The sequence below is a fragment of the Enhydra lutris genome, unplaced genomic scaffold (genome assembly GCF_002288905.1).
Source record: "Enhydra lutris kenyoni isolate GAN:26980312 unplaced genomic scaffold, ASM228890v2 scaffoldscaffold19, whole genome shotgun sequence".
Classification (NCBI taxonomy): domain Eukaryota; kingdom Metazoa; phylum Chordata; class Mammalia; order Carnivora; family Mustelidae; genus Enhydra; species Enhydra lutris.
The window spans coordinates 35,453,013-35,474,988 of NW_019154103.1; the positions used below are offsets into that span (position 1 = coordinate 35,453,013).

The 21,976-nt window shown below is 41.1% G+C and overlaps 1 protein-coding gene across 1 annotated transcript; it reads right to left on the reverse strand.

Moving 5' to 3' along the window:
• Positions 1-2,555: 2,555 nt before the first annotated feature.
• On the reverse strand, positions 2,556-18,652 carry LOC111148304 (phosphorylated adaptor for RNA export). The gene is made up of 5 exons (XM_022504794.1): positions 18,537-18,652; positions 15,458-16,071; positions 13,056-13,176; positions 9,342-9,425; positions 2,556-3,781 (listed from the first exon to the last, which is right to left on the reverse strand). Exons 1-5 carry the CDS (start codon positions 18,630-18,632, stop codon positions 3,512-3,514), a joined length of 1,185 nt encoding a protein of 394 aa, XP_022360502.1. The 5' UTR covers positions 18,633-18,652; the 3' UTR covers positions 2,556-3,511.
• Positions 18,653-21,976: the final 3,324 nt, after the last annotated feature.

Here is a 21,976-nt window from a genome sequence, read left to right on the forward strand (position 1 = left end):
ATTTAGATGAGCAGAAAGGTTTACAGAAGAGTAATTTTAATAGATAAAAATGTAGAGAACCTTAAAAACTGAAGGGCCGGGGAGGACTCCAGGCTCTGGCCTGTGCCACATTAGGACCCTCACTCCTTTCAGACCAGGTTATCTTGCTTCTGGAGCATGTCTTGGAGCAGAAGACCATGAACTCCCAAACTCTGCAAAGTCTTGAGAGGACACACCACCTCCCCCAGCAGGATGTAGAAGTCCATCATCAGTCATGTGAAGCATTTTTAGGCAAAAAATACAGAAAAATGTTCAGAGAGGTGGAGAAAATCCTTCAGGGGATTTGGCCATGGGCACACAGCTCTATGGGGAGCGCTGATGGTGAGTGAGGATGAAGGCAGCCAGGTCACCCACAAGTGCTTTGAGTTGACTAAGGAGTGGATGGGTAGATCCTCAGCGGAGGGAGTGGCCAAGATGCTTTTTTTTTTTTTTTTTTAAAGATTTGATTTATTTATTTGACAGACAGAGATCATAAGTAGGCAGAGAGGCAGGAAGAGAGGAAGGGAAGCAGGCTCCCCATTGAGCAGAGAGCCCGATGCAGGGCTCAATCCTAGAACCCTGGGATCATGACCTGAGCTGAAGGCAGAGCCTTTAACCCACTGAGCCACCCAGGTGCCCTCAAGATGCTATTTTAAAGAGGAAACATCCCAGTGAGATTCTTTTTCATACATCTACTCCTAGTCCTGGTGTGGCCTGGACGTTGAAGGCAGGAAAGTGGGGCAGCTAAAGCCATCAGCCAACAGCAGTATCCAGGTCTTGGTGCTTGTTTTTCCAGACTGCTATCGGTGGAGCTCACGGGGCTCCAGGAGGTGTCTCTGCTCCCTACCCTGGCATTGCCACCTCAAGATACTGGCCCTGGGGGCGCCTGGGTGGCTCAGTGGCTTAAGCCTCTGCCTTCGGCCCAGGTCATGATCTCAGGGTCCTGGGATCGAGCCCCGCATCGGGCTCTCTGCTCAGCAGGGAGCCTGCTTCCCCCTCTCTCTCTGCCTGCCTCCCTGCCTACTTGTGATCTCTCTCTCTCAAATAAATAAATTAAAAAAAAAAAAAAAAAAGATACTGGCCCTGAATTGGATCTCTTCTGTGAGGTTTAAGGCAGTTCTTTCATTCATGATTAAAGCCATCTGGGAGACATCGAAAATCCCACGGAACATTTGGCATCGATCCCCGCAGCATATGCCTGCAAGAGGTGCTGCTCTGCAGAATTATTTTGATGGATGTTTGTTATTTAGATATTTTCAAAACTTGAGTACCTGTCAGTAGAAGTGCAGGATAAGCATCCAAGATATATTGATAATAAAATGTAATGGATTACTGAGAAGCAAAACAAAACACCTCATGTGTTGGTTTCTATTTAACATTGGGAAGTAATCCTAATGTAATCCAGAAATCCATGGTTTCCAAGTGGTAAGGCAACAACTACTAGTGAAAATGAACTAGGGGGCACTGGGTGGCTCAGTCTGTTAAGCATCTTCCTTCGGCTCAGGTCATGATTCCAGGGTCCTGGGATCCAGCCCCACGTTGGGCTTCCTGCTGAGCAGGCAGTCCGCTTCTGCCTCTCCCTCTGCCCTTCTACTCCTGCTCTCTCACCTGTGCTCACTCTCTCTCCAATAAATAGATAAAATCTTAAAAAGAAAAAGAACCGGGATGGACTATTTAGTGAAGATGAAGTAACCTCAGATGTTAATGCCCTTCAAAAACCTTAACTTTCACTAGAAAATTTAATAGTTACACAAATGTATGGCATTTAAGGTGCCAGTTAGCGGCACCTGGGTGGCTCAGTCAGTTAAGCATCTGCCTTCGGCTCAGGTCATGATCTCAGGGTCCTGAAATGCAGTCCCACTTCAAGTTCCCCGCTTAGTGGGAAGTCTGCTTCTCCTCTCTCTGTCTCCCCCTCACCTGCACGCCCCTGTTTGTGCTCTCTTACTCTCTCGATCAAATCAATAAAATCATTAAAAAACAAAAACAAAAACACACCAAAGCAGCAGATACCTGAATGTTATCCTTCTCAATGTATTGCACCTTTAAAATTACCTCTCGTGAATAACCTCGGAACAATATTCAGTTCTCTATTTAAAGTACTTCCTTCCCTTGGTTATAGCAATATCATCCAAGAATATCTGAGATTAAAAAAATAGTCAATTGGGCGCCTGGGTGGCTCAGTGGGTTAAGCCGCTGCCTTCGGCTCAGGTCATGATCTCAGGGTCCTGGGATCAAGTCCCGCATCGGGCTCTCTGCTCAGCAGGGAGCCTGCTTCCCTCTCTCTCTCTCTCTCTCTCTGCCTTCCTCTCCGTCTACTTGTGATCTCTCTCTGTCAAAAAAAAAAAAAAAATCTTAAAAAAAAAAATAAAAAAAAAAAAAAAAAAATAGTCACTTGAGGGGCACCTGGCTGGCTCGGTCAGAGGAGCATGAGACTCGTGATCTTGGGATCTTGAATTTGAGCCCCAGGATGGGTATAAAGATAACTCAAATAAATAAATATTTAAAAAAAAAAAAAAAGTCACTTGAAGCACATTAAGGACTGCCCAAAATCTAATTTTATTTTTGCATTCTTTACGAATAAAAAGCAACCAATAACCATTTTCTTCTTCTTTTCCCACTTATATCCTTAGATCCAACTTCAATGACTATGTATTCCAGAAAGACTTTAAGTACTCTTTGTAAAGAAGTTTATAACTGCTTCCTACAGATTTTTGCTTAATTTACTTTATAAACCATAGTCAACTCTTAGAACACCTTAACTACCTTTATTTCCTTCAATAAAAATGAGTAATTCCACACTTCAGGCAGCATTTTTAATACCCAACTTCCTTAACATAAGGTAAAACAGTCTTAGGCAAGCAACCACTGTGAATTTTTTATGTCCTTAGTAATTACACAGGTATGATCATATAATTAGAAAGAAGTGAAAAACAAAGTTAAGAACCAATACTTCTTTTGAAAAGCTTCTGATGTTAATTTACTTCTGGACAAATAAGTGGTTAAGAGCCATCAGTATAAACCTATTTTTAGTCTCTATCCTTAAAACTGTCTATAAGTTCTTAGAACACAGAAAAACTAAATTTGAATGCATTTGTAACAGCTTAACAATGTATGTGCCTTATTAGGATCTTTTAGTGGAATGTTTTGAAACGAATCATAATTCACTGCCTAACTCAGAAAAAGAAAACAAATTTTTGAATGGCATGTTACAATGACCAGGACAAAAGTAATTATCAACTAGTAGTGACTGACACATGCAACAGACTGAGAAATTAAATCCTCTGCTATATACACCTGTAAGTATTTGTCAGACACGAGAAATGTTTCTATCAATAACATTCCTCTCCCCCCCAGATTTAACTTTATTTTAAACAAGAGAACAGTTCTTTCTCTCCGGATTTTTATATGTATCAGTGCAAAGTAAAACAAAGCAACTTCAGTAGAAATGGCTTATTACAAGGTTATTCTAAAAAGGCTTATTCCTCCAAATGTACTAAAAGATGTCCAGATCGTGCGAATGATCAACCTCGATGGCTTCCTCTGCGTCCAGCTTTGTCTCTCCGTGGCCTTCCTGCGGCTCATCGAGAGAGGCCAGAGCCTCGTTCGTATCACTTGCGAAAGTTTCTCGTGATGTATCGTCATCTTCTTGAAAATTTAGATTTTTAATAGCTTGTTTCATCTTTTTTCCCAACACCTGTGTTCTCCTCTTTCTGGCAGCCTTTTTATTTTCATACTCCTTTTGATTTTCAATGTAGAAAATGTCCTACAATAAAAGAACAACTTCAAGTAAAAACTGCTATGTACTGAATGTTTATTAGAAGGCAGGCCCTTCCTTTATGTTCATGATCTTCATTTCTCACAGAAGACAAGCAAATATTATTAGACTGACAGGACACAGAGTCCAAGAAAGCAGGGACGCCCCCACTGCAACCAGAGGATGAAGCTTTAATTCACGCTCAACCCCATGCTAGCTCTGGGGTGCACGCTTAGTCAACCATCACATACCATCTCTATAGCGACAGGTTTCCTAAATGAGAAGATACGGTAGAAAAATCACGTTGTTCAGGATTTAAATAAAATACGATCTGTCCCAACCAAACAGAAGTCTTTGGAATAAGAGTTTACTAACTTTGAAATGGCATCCTAACCACATGTAACTGCACATGCTAAGAAACCAAGCCAGGCCCTACGGGTGTGACTAAGTATGATCATGTAACCTACACAATGGAAAAAAATCTATCCCTTAAAAAAATGTTACTGTAATTAGTATGGAGAATGTAAATCTGTCCAAAACTTATACCATGAAGCATAAAACTGATACAATCAGCATTGGGATGTATTCCAGGATGTTAGAAAAGGGACTCTGTAACAGAAAAATAGGAGACTGTTAGTACAGGGCTTCTCCACCAGGGGATCTGAAACCTCAGCTTGCTCCCTGCTGGGCGCTCTGCTCTGTGCAGGGCAGGAGGGTGAGCAGCGTGCCAGGCCTCTCCCCAACAGCACAGACCTCCTCCATCCCCCAACTGAGACAATCAAACACATCTCCAGGTGTTGCCCAACGTCCTCCAAGAGGCAAAATTGCCAGTGGATGAGAGCTGCCAAAGTGCAAAATAACATTTCATTCAACTACTACGTGGGAAAACATAAAAGGACATCTGGAAACCTTGACACAGAGAAGTGTAGTTTCAGAGGCTACAGAAAGAAAAGTAGGCCAGGGATCTAAAGAGAAGGTCAAAAATGACTATGCTAAAACAGAGAAGGTTCAGATTTAAAAGAGAAGTTAGGATAGGCAGGATACCCTACGACCTTCTGGGAAGAGACTATTAAAAGCTATAACTAGGGGCGCCTGGGTGGCTCAGTGGGTTAAGCCTCTGCCTTCAGCTCAGGTCATGATCCCAGGGTCCTGGGATCGAGCCCCGCATCGGGCTCTCTGCTCCGCAGGGAGCCTGCCTCCACCTCTCTCTCTCTGCCTGCCTCTCTGCCTACTTGTGATCTCTGTCTGTCAAATAAATAAATAAAAAATCTTAAAAAAAAAAATAAAATAAAAGCTATAACTAAGTCACTCCCTATTATATTCTTCAAGTCCACAAATCACAAATCCTTTCTTGTTTATAAAAAGCACTATGGAGGATGGTGAAATAAAGGAAGCCCTCTCCTAATATTTGTGATCGTTTCAAGCAGCACAGAGAACTAGCGGAGGAAGGAGGAAGGAGCCCTGAAATTAAGGGAACAAGGGAAAGCTTCAGAAGTTGAATGTTTTGATGGAAAGAAGGAATAAAAGCGTCTGCCAAGAAATGACAAGACTGGGGGTGGAGAAGGAGGGTACAGGTGTTAAGAAGTGGAAGGACAAAAGAAAAAGTGACTTCAGATAGGTACCATTTACTGAATGAGCACATTTATACACCAGATACTGTGCTAAGGATTCTTCATTCTCAACAGAACCTTATGCAGTGCGTATTAGCCCTGTCTTCAGATGAGGAAAGCGACAGTGCCCACTTTGGCAGCACACACACTAAAATCAGATGAGAAAAGGAAGGCACAAGATTGCACAGCCAACATGTGAAGGTATAAAGTGTAGGCTCATATATTAGTTCTCCAAATTCACATTCTTAAAACCCATTGTTTACATGGAAGTGTGGTAATTCACAATTTTTTCAAGACTCTACTTACCTGTCAAGGGGAGAGACAAAAAGAAGCTGTGAGGGGAAGTATTTCCATTTCATGGGAAAGCACATCCAAGCAACTCAAAAAAAAAAACAATTCTAAGTAGTACGATGCTTAGCAACACTAAGTAAAATTATAAAGCTTCCCTTTTGCCCCCAAATACATTAAAAACGACATTCCATAGATTATGAATGTGACAGAAAAATGGGGCAACGGCCCACAGAAATGCTGTTGTAACCTGTTGTTAATGTTGTTACAACAAATGCAGACAACAGATAATCTGAGAGGAGTTCTTTTGTCCTCCCTTCCCTATCTACCTGCATAGAATTAATTTTACAAGTTAAGAACCTAAATGCTATACTATTTGCAGAAGGAGACCAGTACAGCTGAGCTTTTTAAAAATATAGTAAATTAAGTTTTAACTGCTCTTAATCTTTTTTTCTCTCACAAACTTTATATTTTCCAAAACAAAACTTAAACAACTGAAAACCAAAACAAAATGGTATCACATACCAAAACAAAATCAAATAAAAAAACTGCAAACAAACCCACTTACTCCATTCAGTTCTGGCTTCTAATGATTAGCATTATAGTGATCACAACAGTAATTATAACATTACCATTTAGATGATCTGAAATCACCTATGATGAAATTCTATTCGCTTTAGATTTTTTCCTCTAATAACAAAAGGACTCAACCCATGCACATGCAGAAAATTTGGAAAAACACAGAAATATCTTAAAAGCCAAAACATTTATAATCCCCTGGAGCAGACCAAATCACTGGTAACTTTTTGGTGTTTTACCTATCAATTTAATTGTCTCATGCCTCTGTTACAAATTTGTATTCTGCCTTTTTAAAAGTTTTGGTATTAGTTCATTTTTCTCCTTTTCTTAAAAATGCTTCACAAAAATAAAGGCTACAGCATAGTCATTTTAAAAATGTCTCTCTTGGTCAACACTCCTCTATTATTAGATATTTCAAAATGTTTCTACTTGTTGTTATAATGCAGTGTTTCTGTAGCTTAACATAAGCTACTAACATTAAAATCTCCTTCCCCATTGCAAAGATGTAATTCAGTGAAAACAACCAGTTTCAAGTCTGTATTCTGCACAATCTCAGGGAGATCACTTTTATCACTTTTCATGTGCATTCCATGGTAACATCCACTTTGATAGAACCTGGTACAGATTAAGTCCTATAAATATTTGGCCCAGTGCTGGGGACATGGTGAATAAATGTTATTTTTTTCTCTTCTAATTGTTGAAATTGTTTATCCAAAGTTTAGTTACCTACAAGAAGTTTTTCCAGATATCACTTTATTTAATCCTTTAAGATCTCCATTCAACAGGCAGGACAGTTCCCATTTTATAAAAGACAAAATTAAGGCTGAGGGAGATTAAGTGATCTGCTCATAGTACATAATTACTAACTGGCAAAATTAGATTAAAACCCAGATTTTGAATATTAAAAAATTCTTTTTATCACATTATGCTATTTCTCTGACATTTTCCTGTCAAACCATGTTTAATGGTACTTAGAAGCATGTTTCTTCTCAGTCTACACCTTCTGTCAGAGATTACACTGGGGAAGGAAGGAGAACAAAACCATAAACTCTGTTCTACTAAATAGGTGTGCTCCTGAGGAAAATTACATCGTTACAAATTTATCAAGGTCATTGCTCCAGTTAGGAAAAAAGGCAGTGATGGACAAAGGATTTCAAATGTGCAATAACAGAAACATTTCCTGTAGGAATTTCAACAATAGATTTTAAAAAAATAACTGGAAGCGGACAGCCAGAAACTTGAGGAAAAAAAAATCTAACACTGAGCTTACATAAAATAAACTCACAAGGAAAGGCAGCTTAAGAAGTGGCTTTCATTTATGTCTTCATTAGCATTATAAATGGCTCAAGGGCATTCCTCCGACCTGTATTACCCACTGTTATGATAAAGAGACTACAAAGCTGCTCAAATACAGTATCTGCGTTGCCTGAGTACCATCTCTTTCCTATGCAAGAAGTAAGTTCTCCATCTTGATCCTACCTGCTAAATGTAATCATGTTCCTTAATTAACAAATTAAAAGATAGGGGCACCTGGCTGGCTCAGTGGGTTAAAGCCTCTGCCTTCCGCTCAGGTCATGATCCCAGGGTTCTGGCATCCAGCTCTCTGCTCAGCAGGGAGCCTGCTTCCTCCTCTCTCTCTGCGGGCTTCTCTGCCTACCTGTGATCTCTGTCTGTCAAATAAATGAATAAAAAGATCTTAAAAAAAACAAAACAAAATTAAAAGAAATTCTGAGGGGTGCCTGGGTGGCTCAGTCGTTAAGTGTCTGCCTTCAGTTCAGGTCATGATCCCAGTGTCCTGGGATTGAGCCCCCATGTGGGGCTCCCTGCTCGGTGGGGAGCCTGCTTTCCCTCTGCCACTCCCACTGCTCATGTTCCTGCTCTCACTGTCTCTCTCTCTCTGTCAAATAAATAAATAAAATCTTTAAAATAAAATAAAATAAAAGATAAATTCTGAGCTGCGAAAATCTCACATTGTAAAAGAACTCCCATATAGGACATTTGGTAATGCAAAAATGATTAATACTTAAGAGCCTAGATTCTAGGGGCGCCTGGGTGGTTCAGTTGTTAAGCGTCTGCCTTCGGCTCAGGTCATGATCCCAAGGCCCTGGGATTGAGCTCAACATCAGGCTCCCAGCTTGGTGGGAAGCCTGCTTCTCCCTCTCCTGCCTCCCCTGCTTGTGTTCCCCCTCTCACGTGTCTCTCTCTGTCAAATAAATAAAATTAAAAATAAATTTTTTTTTAATTAAAAAAAGAAAAGCCAGATTTTGCGGGGCGGAGGAGGAGCCTAGATTCTAGTTTATAAGAACCACTGGAGACAGAGGAATGAATGAAAAAAAATCCATGAGGAGACAATGACCAGAATGTGGTTATGTTCTATAAAAAACCACCTCAGACTCTTCTAAAGGTCTAAATCACAAAAGAAAATGTGGAGTTAAAATAAGGAAAAGAGATACAGTGGAAATCTAGACAGGATCCTGGTTTGGAGGAGGGAAAAAAGGCAGACAATACATTCTTGGGACAATTCAGGAAACTGGAATATGATCAAGATGTTAGATGGTACTGTGAAACTATTCTTTCTCTTAGGTGACGCTTGGTAGGAAACTGTCCTTATTACTGACAGATGCTTACTGAAAAAATTAGGGCTGAGTGTCACGATGTTCTCTACTTATTACCAAATAGCACAGAAAAACAACTGTAAGATAAGAATCTCAAATTCTTCAGATTAACAACCCCTAAATGTTAGTGTGGGAAATTCATCCTATTATTCTTTCATCTATTCTGCATGTTCGAAATTTTTCATTAATAAAAAGTTGTAGAAGGGTAGAAAATACGTTCTAAAAAGACCAGAAATTACGTGCTCAAAGACCAGGAAAACGACGCAAAGGAAATTGTGACCTTGACTTGGAAAGGGAAGAACAAGAGGAGGCAGAGTTTATAAAAGCACATGTTTTACCTGAAATGAGACAATGACAGAATTGGTCAATTTAAGGCAGACCAGGTGATAGGGATTAGGAGAATATGCAGCTAGAACCCAAGCAGAAGTAAAATTATGATAGATCTTAAAAGTCAAGGAAGTACACTGTAATTTTTACCTTAATTTGTTCCTCGCTGATACTAGGAGTATTTTTCAGGAGATTCAGGAAAACTCCACCTGGTGTTCTTCTTCGACTACCATTCTACGAAGAGAAAGAGAAAAATGATACTGTGTAGACTGTTCCTATGAGTGGCTTAAAGCATCTTTTAAACAGAAAGGTACCTAAAGAAAGAAAAAGATCTACCCTGATCACAACAGTTTAACTGCAATGTCCTCCTCTCTTCTCCACACCTCCATGAGATCTATTTCTTTTATCACAGCACTTATCACTTGCTAACATACCTGAAGATGTATTTATTCTTTATACATTGTCTCACTCCCACCCCCACCTACAGGCTAAGATTGCTCTGTCTACAACAGTGCCTAGTACACAGCAATAAATAATCGTACAAGAAAAATGTACAGCTCAGTCGTTTAAGTGTCTGCCTTCAGGTCAGGTGATGATCTCAGGGTCCTGGGATTGAGCCCTACATCGAGCCCCCTAGTCAGCGGTGAGTCTGCTTCTCCCTCTCCCTCTGCCCCTCACCTCACCTTTTTGGAAGATTTTATTTATTTGAGAGAGATAGAGAGCACAAGTAGGCAGAGCAGCATGCAAAGGAGAGAAGAAGGAGGCTCTCTGCTGAGCAGGGAGCCCAATGTGGGGCTCGATCCCAGGACCCTGGGATCATGACCTGAGCTAAAGGCAGCCACTTAACTGACTGAACCACCTAGTTGCCCCCAAATAAAACCTCTAAGAAAGAATAAAAAAAAGAAAACTGTCCATTAAAAGAAAGTGAATTTGGACTTGCATCTTTCCAATAACCAGTAGATTTTCACTAGCTCACTCAATACAAACTTTTATTACTACGGTATTAAGATATTAATGAATCTATAACTTTGGGGTCAACTAAACAAAAATCTAAGTACCTCAGCAGTGACAAACAAGGGTGCCAGTACATTCATGATTATTGTAATTTGTTTTGTTGTCAAGTTCTATTTTGACTTCTGAAATCTATATTCACATCCTATTCCCTCAGCCAACGCTATCAATTCTAACTGGTTTCTTTTCTCTCCACCTTCACAGCATAATAGTGATTCATTCTCATGTGATACTACCATTCAGATTCATGAAGAACAAATAAGAAGGAGCCATTCAAGCTTCATCCTAACCATGCGGTGAAAGCTGAATTAAATGAGATCTCCAGAACCATATGGGAAAAAGTACCACTGCCTGTGATCCGGCCCTAACCAGAGTAGTGCTCTTTCTGCCATTCTCAAGCAGTAAAGTGTTTCTTACTTCACATCTGTCAGAATGGCTAGTAACAAGACAAAAGGAAATAACAAACATTAGTGAGAATGTGGAGGAAAGGGAATTTTTAAGCACTGTTGGTGGGAATGTAAACTGGTACAGCCAGTATGGGAAACCGTGTGGAGGTTCTTCAAAAAATTCAAAATACAAATACCGTATGATTCAGCAATTCCACTGCTGGGTATCCACCCAAAGAAAACAAAAACACTAATTTGAAAAGACATATGGACCCCTATGTTTGCTACAGAATTATTTAAGACAGCCAAAATGAGGCACTTAGGTGACTCAGTCATTAAGTGTCTGCCTTTGGCTCAGTTCATAATCCCAGGGTCTTGGGATTGAGCCCAGCAATGGGCTCCCTGCTTAGCAGGAAGACTGCTTCTCCCTCTCCCACTGCCCCCTGCCTGTATTCTGTCTCTTCCTGTCTCTATGTCAAATAAATAAATAAAATCTTTAAAAAATAATAAAATAGCCAAAACATGAAAGCAACCTCAATGTCCAATGGTGAGTAAAGATGATATATAACTCTTATCTATATATATGATGAAATATCACTTGGCTATAAAAAAGTATGAAGTCTTGTCATTCACATCATGGATGGACATAGAGGATATAATGCTGAGTAAGTCAGAAAGAACAAGCCAGATTACTTCATTTATATGTGGAATCTAAAAACAAAAACAAACCTGTTTAACAAAAAACCATAAAAAGACTAAAAAATACAGAGAACAAACTTGTTCTACCCAGAGGGGTAGAGGGTGGGGAAATGGACAAAACAGGTGAAGGGCATACCTTAACAGGTACAAGCTTCCAGTGACACAATAAAGTCACAGGATGGAAAGTACAGCATGGGGAATATAATCAGTAATACTGCAATAATAACTTTGGGGCACCTGGGTGGCTCACCTGGTTAAGCATCTGTCTTAGTTCAGCTCAGGTCATGATCCTGGGGTCCTGGAATTGGGCCCGGAGTTGGGCTTCCTGACCACGAGGGAGTTTGCTTCTCCCTCTGCCCCTCCCCATCGCTCATGTTCACTCTCTCAATTAAATAAATAAAATCTTAAAAAATATATATTGTAATAACTTCATATAGAGACAGCTGATAACTATGCTCACATGGTGAGCATTTTGTAATGTTTGTAACTGTCAAATAACTATGTTGTACAGTTAAAATTATTTTTGCATGTCAACTATACTTCAGTTAAAATAACAAAAAACAAAACAGTAAAGTTTAAAGAAAAACAATTACTAAAGTGTTTCTCAAAAAAATAAAAAATAAAAAAGTGTTTCTCAAATTTTTGTTCACTGTTGCTTCCCCTACCCTAAGGAGCCTTTGCAGAGGTTTTCCTACCCACCCCACCATCTATGGAACTTTAATACTCACTGATACACTGTACATCTACGCGTGTTTTATACATATATATGTGTTTTCGGGGTTTTTTTCGGCCCCAAGACCAATATTTAAGAATGCATGAATTAAACAAACCCAAAGCAACATGCCTGTTCATCACTGCCAACTAAGGGCTGGGTACACTGTGGTATTTTATGTATATCATCTTGTTTCATCCTGTCCCCAATTTGCACCTGGGAGAAAGAAGCTCTGAGAAGTCAATTTAGCCACATCTCACACGTAGGAAGTTGCAGACCCAGAATTCAAAACAAGGATTCCCAAATTCTAAAATCTGTATTCTTAAAAATTTGAGTTTCCAAGTTCCCTCCAGACTATTTTCTTAAAATTTCAGCCCCTATTCTCAATGAATCCTCTAAGAGATGTGTTGTTGACTGCACATTAACAGGATACAACTTATGTATGGTTTTTGTAAGGAAAGTAGTAATTGCAAAAACTAACTACACATAATTTTTAAATTCAGTTTCTTAAAATTTGAGCCACACTGTAGTATATTGATAAGAGATCCAACAATCAAAAACAAGTTTATGGGGCGCCTGGGTGGCTTAGTGGGTTAAAGCCTCTGTCTTCAGCTCAGGTCATGATCTCAGGGTCTTGGGATCACGCTCAGCATCGGGCTCTCTGCTCAGCAGGGAGCCTGCTTCCTCCTCTTGCTCTGCCTGCCTCTCTGCCTACTTGTGATCTGTCTGTCAAATAAATAAATAAAATCTTAAAAAAAAAAAAAGAAACAAGCTTATTTTATTAAAAAAAAAAAAATCACATCAGGGGCGCCTGGGTGGCTCAGTGGGTTGGAGCCTCTGTCTTCAGCTCAGGTCATGATCTCAGGGTCCTGGGATAGAGCCCCGCATTGGGCTCTCTGCTCAGCAGGAACCCTGCTTCCTCTCTCTCTGCCTGCCTCTCTGCCTCCTTGTGATCTCTATCAAATAAATAAATAAAATCTTAAAAAAAAAAAAAAAAGAAAAAAAAATCATATGAAACACACTACAAAATGGAAACAACAGAGCAGTAAGTCTTACCATTATAAAAAGGCCACCATTTTGTTCAACTTCAGCAGTTTCCATCAGAAGTTCAATTGCCTTTTTGTTCCCAATTATTCTCACTACTCGCATTATCAGATCTTTCTTTGGTTCCTGCAACCTGATAAGGAACAGAGTACAATAATATTAATCTCTTTATTTCCTGTATAAAGTTGAAGAAATTTATCTTTGTCTCCAGTTTAATTCCCAAGTAGAATCAAAATCCTATTCTGGTAACATCTGCTTTTTACAATCTTCAATTTTAACCTTAGAATCACTGACATGCCAACACTACTACCTTGGGTCAAAGAGACAGTAAACTCAAGATTCCATCTCAAGTCTCAGAACTGGCCTTTTCATTTTGCCTTAATGGATTACGGTGAATTTCATAATAAATGTGCACATCCAGCAATGGGAATGCAAGCCTAAAAGCAAAAGAAGGTAAATCCATTCTTGTCAAAACCAGTAACAAACATACACTGTGCACTCAATTATCATGCCTACAAGTTAGTTCTCATAAATCCAGAGATGTGTGGGAATTTTAAAGTGGATAAGATCTTTCTCTCAGTCTCTCTGCTTCAGAACAAAGGCCATAGCTAATATTAACTGATGACTTACCATGGGATGAGCACAATCCTAAAACCTTTGTATGCATTATCTCAGTTAATCACCTCAACAACCTTATGAACTAGGTACTTATTTTCATCTTACCACTGAGAGGTAAAAACACAGGAAACCTAACACTTCTCACATCATAGTCCACACTCCATAGAGATGAGTGAGGATTAACATAGAAGTTCTACCAGTTCTCTAACTAGACCTGGTTTTCTTGCTCATTCTCAACAAGACACAGTGAATTATCGGAGAAAGAGCACTGGACTAGGAACAAAGCAACCAAAGTTTAGTTCCAAATCTGACACTTAAAACTGTGACTTTGGACAAGCCATATTAACTACTGGGTCTCAGTTTCCTTATCAGTAAAATGAAGGCTTTGGTTTACAAAATCTCTAAATTCTTTTCCAACTGTCAAATTCCAAGCTCACTCTGTAGGTTAAAAGTCCAGTATTAGCATTGTTATTCTTGAATCATATCTGTTTTAAAATTCGTTCCTTAATACTTAGAGCTAAGAAAAAGTTAAACAAAATCTGAACTTGTTGAAAATAAATTTACCATATGCCAAGAAATTCTACTTCTAGGTATTTACTCAGGAAAAATTAAAATACATGCCCTAATATCTGCATGTCAAAGCTCCATATCATGCTCATACAGCATGATGGTCAAAAAGCAAAATAGCAATATGGTTTGCATATGTATAGAAATTAAAAAATTAAGTATTGATGCCTACTACAAAATGGACAAGTCTCAAAAACATTACACATACAGACCACACACTGTATGATTCCATTATTATGAAATGTCCAGAAAATGCAAATTTATGCCAACAGAAAGTAGATGAGCAGTTATCTGGGATAGGAACAAAGAATAACTTTAGGGGAGCCTAGGTGGCTCAGTTGGTTAAGCGTCTGCCTTCAGCTCAGGTCATGATCCCAGGGTCCTGGGATCGAGCCCCACATAGGGGCTCCTTGTTCAGCAGGGAGCCTGCTTCTCCCTCCCACTGCCCCTGCTTGTGTGCACAAGCGCTCTGTCAAATAAATAAATAAATAAATAAAAATCTTAAAAAACAAAACAAAAAACCCAAAACCAAAACCTTTAAATGGGCATATGCTCATGATGGATCTTATAGGATGATGTTTTTTAAAAGTGATTTTTGGTGATATTCGTAAAACTGATAAATTTACTAAAGAATCAACACCCAAGATGGGTGGATTTTATCATGTGTACAATATGCCTCAATGAAGTTATAAAAGGTCATGAATATTTGGAAACACTAAAAATAAGCAAAAGCAAAGCAAAAACTAAACACCCATGATTTAAAAACATATTCTTTGAGCTAAAGAGCTCCAAAGGGGCGCCTGTGTGGTTCAGTGGGTTAAAGCCTCTGCCTTCAGCTCAGGTCATGATCCCAGGGTCCTGAGATCGAGCCCCGCATCGGGCTCTCTGCTCAGTGGGAAGCCTGCTTCCCTTCCTCTATCTCTGCCTGCCTCTCCCTACTTGTGATCTCTGTCAAATAAATAAATAAAATCTTAAAAAAAAAAAGAGCTCCAAAGCACTAAATGACAAAAATCATTAAGAGTTCATAGAGTTCATAAAAGCAAGAAAACAAAACAAAACAAAAAAAAACAGTTCATAAAAGTTTGCAAAATTCATTTTTTATTTTTATCAGGCCTGTCTGAACTTAGGAAACACAAAGAAACATCATCCTTAATGCATTTGGAATTATTTCCTATAAACGGAAGGTAGTTGGTCAAGTGCTCATTTGCAGGCCAAATTTTAATGCTCACCTGAAAGAAATTTCATCAGCCACTTTCTCTTGCGAATCGTCCTCTGTGATCTCATATCGGCCTTTATAGTCCATTTCTAATCTGTCCCCCAGTCTGTCTTTGACAGGTCGTTTCCGTTTGAGATGACCTTGCCCATTTTCCTCTTCCTTTGATCCCATTTTTTTGCCTCCATGCATATATTCATCTAGCTCTTTGTCTAATTCTTTCGCATGTTCTTGAGATTCCCTCTTAAGTTTCTTAGCAAGTAAATAATTGTAAGTCTCGGATTGTCTGCTTTTGTCAATAGTACCCTCCATTCCCAAGATACCAAGTTCAGTGGCCACTGCATCTTGATTCTGTTCTTGAAGCACAGCACCCCATATGTTGTTAACCTTCTTTCCTCCAGGAACAGGCAGTTTCTGGCTGCTCGGGCCAAACTGAAAAGGCTCTGGCTTTGGAAGTGGGTTAAAACATTTCTGTCGCTTGCGTTTCCAAAGGGAGCTATCATCATCTGAATCAGATAAACTCTCTTCACTTGAATCCACACTTTTAACAGTCCGATAATGCGATACTGGCGCACATGGTGTTGCAGTACCCTGGAAGGGCCTCACTGCGCTGTCCCCGCCTAGTGTTTTCTGCAAGTGAAAGGAAATACAATCAATTCCACCAACACATTAAATCCACCCACCATGTGCTATTTAAAAAAAAAAATTACTTCGGGATTTAGCCGAACCACTGAAGCAGAACAATCCTCAATGAATCTCTGAAACCAACCCAGTCCCTTCTTTTCTAAAGTTCCACATGGAATTTGCCAATTTTAAAACTATTACAAATTCGTATTTCTAAAGCTAATACAGAACTTAGTTCTAAAGTCTCTTTCTAAAAAGCTATTTAATTCCCACATCAGAAGATTTTCAGTATGTGCAGTTATTGTCAGAATGTTTAAAAATGGCATGCACAATAACTTCGTAACAGTTGTGAAAATTAAAAAGAAACCTTGCTTAACTGGAGTCAGGAAGCTTGAAGGGGGAGTTCTCATGTCCTATCAGAGGAAAAGACCTGAGGTTTCATCTCCCACAGGAAGAAGCCTATATCTTACTAACACAGCAGGAGGAAGATTTTCTTCTTGCCAGGCAACAGTCCAGCCAATAAGACTGTCCCAACTCAGCCAATGAAAAGCCATATACTTTATTTTTTTTTCTTTTTAAAGATTTTATTTACTTATTTATTAGAAAGAGAGAGAGAGACAGAGACAAGCAGGGGGAACGGCAGAGACAGCAGCAGACTCCCTGTGGAGCAGGGAGCCCAGTGCAGGGCTTGATCCCAGAACCCTGGGATCATGACCTGAGCTGAAGGCAAATGCTTAACTGATGGAGCCACTTTTAACTCCCAGTTTACTTCAGTGGACTTTTTTACAGTCCTCCTCAACGTCTCCCCTTCCTCTATAAAAGAGCATTCCTCTGTTTCCCACTTGTCTATGGTTTTGCCCTAGCTTGCCTGTTCAGTTGTGATTCTCTGCTGTTCCAGAATAAACCCTTTTTTGCTGGTAAGATGACTGGTAGGTTTTATTTTAAAGGTTAACGCAGTTGTTAACAGAGTATGTTCTCTTTCTTTCCAAACATGTATTTCTTGCATTTGGACACACCCAACTTCCTTTATACAGTTTAGTAACCACACTCTTTTGAGATCAGATAGTAAACTCCTATGGGTAAGAATTCCCGCCACACTATTAAAACTGCACAGTCCATGGCATTAAGTTTACCAAGTTTACATAGATTACCCATGGGTCAATCTATGTAAAACCACCTGGAAAAGATTGAAAACCTAAACTGAAACCTTCATATCAATTTCCTAAGATATCTATATGCAAAAGGGAACACCTTGGGGCTTCTGGGTGGCTCAGTCAGTTAAGTATCAGACTCCTGATTTGGGTCCAGGTTATGATCTCAGAGTCGTGAAATCAAGCCTCACCTTGGGCTCCACCTCAGAACCTCAGCACTTAGCTTGGGATTCTCTCTGCCCCTTTCCCATCTCTCTCCCTAAAATAAATAAAATCTTATAAAAAAAAAAAAAAAACACTTGTGTTTTGTACTAAATGAAGGATTTGCTGAGCTCCCCAGTGTTCAGCACGCTGGCTTATGACATATGACAGATGATCAAGAAATGTTTATTTTAAAAAAGGGGATCTTATTATTTGCGCTATTATGTGCTAGAAATGGCGGCAGGAGGAGGTGATTTAAGTCAATAAAGAGGCAATCTTCCCACAGCATTTAAGATTTATCAGTCCTTACTGTTCACTGTGACTCACTGAATCCTTAGAGACACCCTATCAGTGGCGTTACTTTTATGATTCTCCTTATACAAATTGGGGCACTAGGCTAAAAACCCTGCCACTGGTCACACAGTGGAGGCGCCAGTTTTCGAATGCAGGCAGCCTGGCACAAAGCCTGCTCAAAGTGTCTGCGACTTAGCAGGCAATCAAGACAAACTCCCCTTTAGAAAGCAGAGAGATTAATGCAAAACCCGGTGCCACATTATCGCGTGGCGAAACTAGATCTGATGGGAATATGGAAAACCAAGCCCTTTAGCAAATGATGGACTTCATTCCCGGTTTTCAGTTTCCCTCTCTGATCAGGGCGAAAAGGAGGGCCAGAGGATGTTTCTGCCCGCTGTCCCCTGGTTCTACATTTTCGGCGTCATCTGCCGGGCTGGGACAACCTAACCAGGCTACCGTTGGGGGGGGGATACTCCCCAAATTTAGAAAACCCAGAGCGGCACACTGCAGGCGGAGAAGAGCCGGCCGCACGCCAGCCAGCAGGAGGCCGCAAGCCTCGCCGCCCAGCTTGGCAAAGAGATGCCGGGTCAGGGTTCGGACGGCCAGCCGTGGCGTCCGCGCCCAGCGCCTCCCCCCCGCCGCCGGGGCCCGCAGGGGACGCCCGGCCCGGGTCGCCCGGCCGCTGCTCATCCATATAGTCGCCCGCCCCTTCCCGCAGTCACGGCTCTGCACGCCAGCCCCTCACCCGCCCCGCCGCCGGCCCCTCCTCTCAGCCCGGCCTGCGCGCTCCCGGCTCCAAACGACCCGCCTGCCCTTTACACTCACCGGCACCTGCAGCGGCCTGTCGCTGGGTGCGACCGTCATGTCGGAATCCGAGTCCGAAAGCTGCCCATCTTCCATGTCGCCGGCGTCCTGCGCCATCTTCCCGCGGCGTGGCGCGGCGGGTCAGGAGAACACTTCCGGCGCGGCGGCGGGAAGGTCCGGCGGGCTGCGGCTGCTCGGGCGCCCCCGCGAGGGGAGTCGCTCCCGCCACGACGGCCCGCGCGGGGCTTTCTCCTTACGCCTGGGTCAGCATTGACGAATACGTATAATCATGACAAACTGTGCACCACTTGCACCGCTCTGGGGGAAATGAACCTCCCGTTTCCCCAGCACTTCTGCGTGTTTTCTCCCCAACTTTCTTTTCGTGCCAACCTAAGGTTGTGCCCGGACAGCGGCCGTCGGGGATTCCTCCCGTGGCCTCGCCTTCCTCACCAAGATGCTCTGCGCAGGTCTTCTCGCTCCCACTCTTGCTCCTGCACGACCCACTCTTCTTGTAGCTCCTTGCAGAGCCTTTCAGACAGCACCTGAGGTCATTACCCTCCTCAGACCTTCCAGAGACTTCGCTCCGCGCAGTTGAGTTCTGAGTTCTCCGCCCCGCACACGCAGCGGTCTGTGTTGTGTCCAGCTCCGAAGCCGTGCTGGTGCTGCTCTCGCTATCCCTCAGGCATCCTTTGTTCTTCAGGGGTTCAAGGCCTTTGCAGTTGCCGTTGCCTCTGCCTGGAGGAGCCCTGACACCTGGTTCTTTGCGCAGGTTGTTCTCCTCTATGATTAGGTTTTCCCAACAAGGGCCGCCTTTTCGGACTGTCCTTCTTCGACCACCCTAACTAAAACAAGATCCTCTACTGCCACTCTTGAGCGCTTATTTTTCTTCATGACATCAATAGTCTTATGTGTATTTGTTGCGTGTGGTTTTTTAATTTTTATTTTAATTTTATTTTTTATTTTGACAGATCGCAAGTAGGCAGAGAGGCAGGCAGAGAAGAGAGGAGGAAACTGACTCCCTGCTGAGCAGAGAGCCCGATGTGGGGCTCGATCCCAGGACCCGGGATCATGACCTGAGCCTAAGGCGGAGGCTTAACCCACTGAGCCACCCAGGCGCCCCCTGTGTGTATTTGTTTTATTTAATTAAATTAATTAATTAATTAATTTTTGTCTTCGTTCTCCTCTGGAATGCCTGTTTTATTTTATTTATTTATTTTTAAAAGATTTTATTTATCTATTTGACAGAGATCACAAGTAGGCAGAGTGGCAGGCAGAGAGAGAGAGGAAAGCAGGCTCCCCGCTGAGCAGAGAGCCGGATGTGGGGCTCGATCCCAGGGTCCTGGGATCATGACCTGAGCCAAAGGCAGAGGCTTTAACCCACTGAGCCACCCAGGCGCCCCTTTATTTATTTTTTAAAAAGATTTTATTTATTTATTTGACAGAGAAGGAGAGTTAGAGAGGGAACACAAGCAAGGGGAGTGGGAGAGGGAGAATCAGGCTCCTTGCAGAGCAGGGAGCCCAATGCGGGGCTCCATCCCAGGATCTGGGATCATGACCTGAGCTGAAGGCAGACACTTAATGACTGAGCCACCCAGGCGACCCATGGAATGCCTGTTTTTATTGACTGTTGTTTCTCCCCAGTGTTCAGCTCGATGACTTATTGTGTATGATAGGTGATCAAGAAATATTTATGGATTTTTTTTACATGAAGGAAATATTACTATTTGCACCTTTTACTATTTTATAATCTGATTTTTAAAAAGATTTTATTATTTATCTGAGAGAGTGAGAGAGAGCAGAGTGCGTGGATAAGCAGGGGGAGGGGCAGAGGGAGAGAGAGAGAAGCAGACTCCCCACTGAGCAGGGAGCCCAATGAGGTGGCTGGATCCTAGGATACTGGGATCAGGAGGTGAGCTGAAGGCACATGCTTAACCAACTGAGCCACCCAGGTGCCCCTGTAATCTAATTTAAAAAAAAAAGAAAGAAAGAAAAGAAAACAATAGGGGTGCCTAGCCGGCTCAATCCATAGAGCATATGACTGGGTCTTGAAATCGTGAGTTCTGGCCCCACTTTGTGGGGGTAGATTGTACTTATTAAAAAAAAAAAAAAGTCTTAAAAAATCTTAACAATTTATCCTGGACACCTTTTTGTACCAAAATAGAAAGCTCTAGCTCCTTTTTGATGACTACCTAGAATTAAGTTGCATAGAGATGCCAGCACTTATTTCGTCTCTGACGGTGTCCATTTAGGCTGTAGCCAATTTTGCAGTTAACACATATTTTTACAAACTTGTTTTATAATTTCCTCGGGATAAGTTTCTAGACTGCATGGAAAAGAATGAATATAGATTTTTGAAATGTGAGTTTAAGATCTAAGACCTAGTCCAATCCCTTTTGACACAGCTAAGCTATTTAAACTGACTCTTGACTCCAGGTCTCCTAACTCTTAGACAACTTTATTGTTTTATCTTTCCTGCATAGAATTGCAATCCCCTTGGAGTTGATCCTGTATGGTCTGAGGTAGGAGTCAAATTTCATGCTATAATTAACATTTTACTATGTGGTATGGAATGCAGCTAAATATTAAAAAATACAAAGAACAGCTCCCCATCCTAAAGAATTTCTCCACTGTTTTCCTCTAAAAGTTTTAGAGATTTTGTTCTTACTTTTAGGTTCACGGTCCATTTCGAGTAAATTATTGTATATAATGTGAAGTGTGTATATAATGTGATGTGTATATATAATGAACAACATCAAGATTCATTTGTTTTTGGCATGTAAATATCCAATTAATATAGTACCTTTTGTTGAAAAGGCTATACTTTCCCCATTGAATTTCCTTGTCATCGTTATTGAAAATTAACTATGTATGTGAGAATCTATTTCTGGGTTCTCTGTTCTGTTCCATTACTCTTTATGTCTGTCTTTACACCAATGTGACACTGTCTTGATTACTTAGGTTTATAATAATGGTACAATTGTGTAATAATTGTTAAAAATTAGGTAATGTAAATTGGTTCATTTTTCCCAAAATTGTTTTGGCTATTCTAGATCCTTTGCATTTCCATTTAAACTTGAGATCCCCTAGCTAATTCTGGTATTTGATTGGGATTGCACTGAATCTATCATTTAATTCAGACAGTGAGGAGACTATCTTAGCTGATGCTATTAAAAGTTGGAATTGGGGGCTCTTGGGTGGCTCAGTCAGTTGAGCGACCACCTCTTAGTTGCAGCTCACATCATGATATCACAGTCCTGGTATCGAGCCCTGTGATGGGTTCTGTGCTCAGCGTGAAGTCAGCTTGGGACTCTTACTCTCCCTCTGTTCCTTCTCTCTCTCTCTCTCTCACAAATAAATAAAGCCCTTTAAAAAAAAAAGCTGGAACCATATATTATTAATGAATAACTCTTCTGATTCTGGACTCATTAAACAATTAGATGGGTAGTTTGTGTCCTGGGAGA

What these genes read in the sequence shown, in the direction of transcription:
- LOC111148304 (XM_022504794.1), bottom strand. Translation starts at nt 18,632, where the DNA reads ATGGCGCAGGACGCCGGCGACATGGAAGATGGGCAGCTTTCGGACTCG. An exon ending in GCTGATGAAATTTCTTTCAG is followed by an intron (nt 13,177 to 15,457) that starts GTGAGCATTAAA and finishes GTTCCTTATCAG; the next exon opens with GTTGCAGGAACCAAAGAAAG. An exon ending in ATGGTGGCCTTTTTATAATG is followed by an intron (nt 9,426 to 13,055) that starts GTAAGACTTACT and finishes TTCTCTTCGTAG; the next exon opens with AATGGTAGTCGAAGAAGAAC.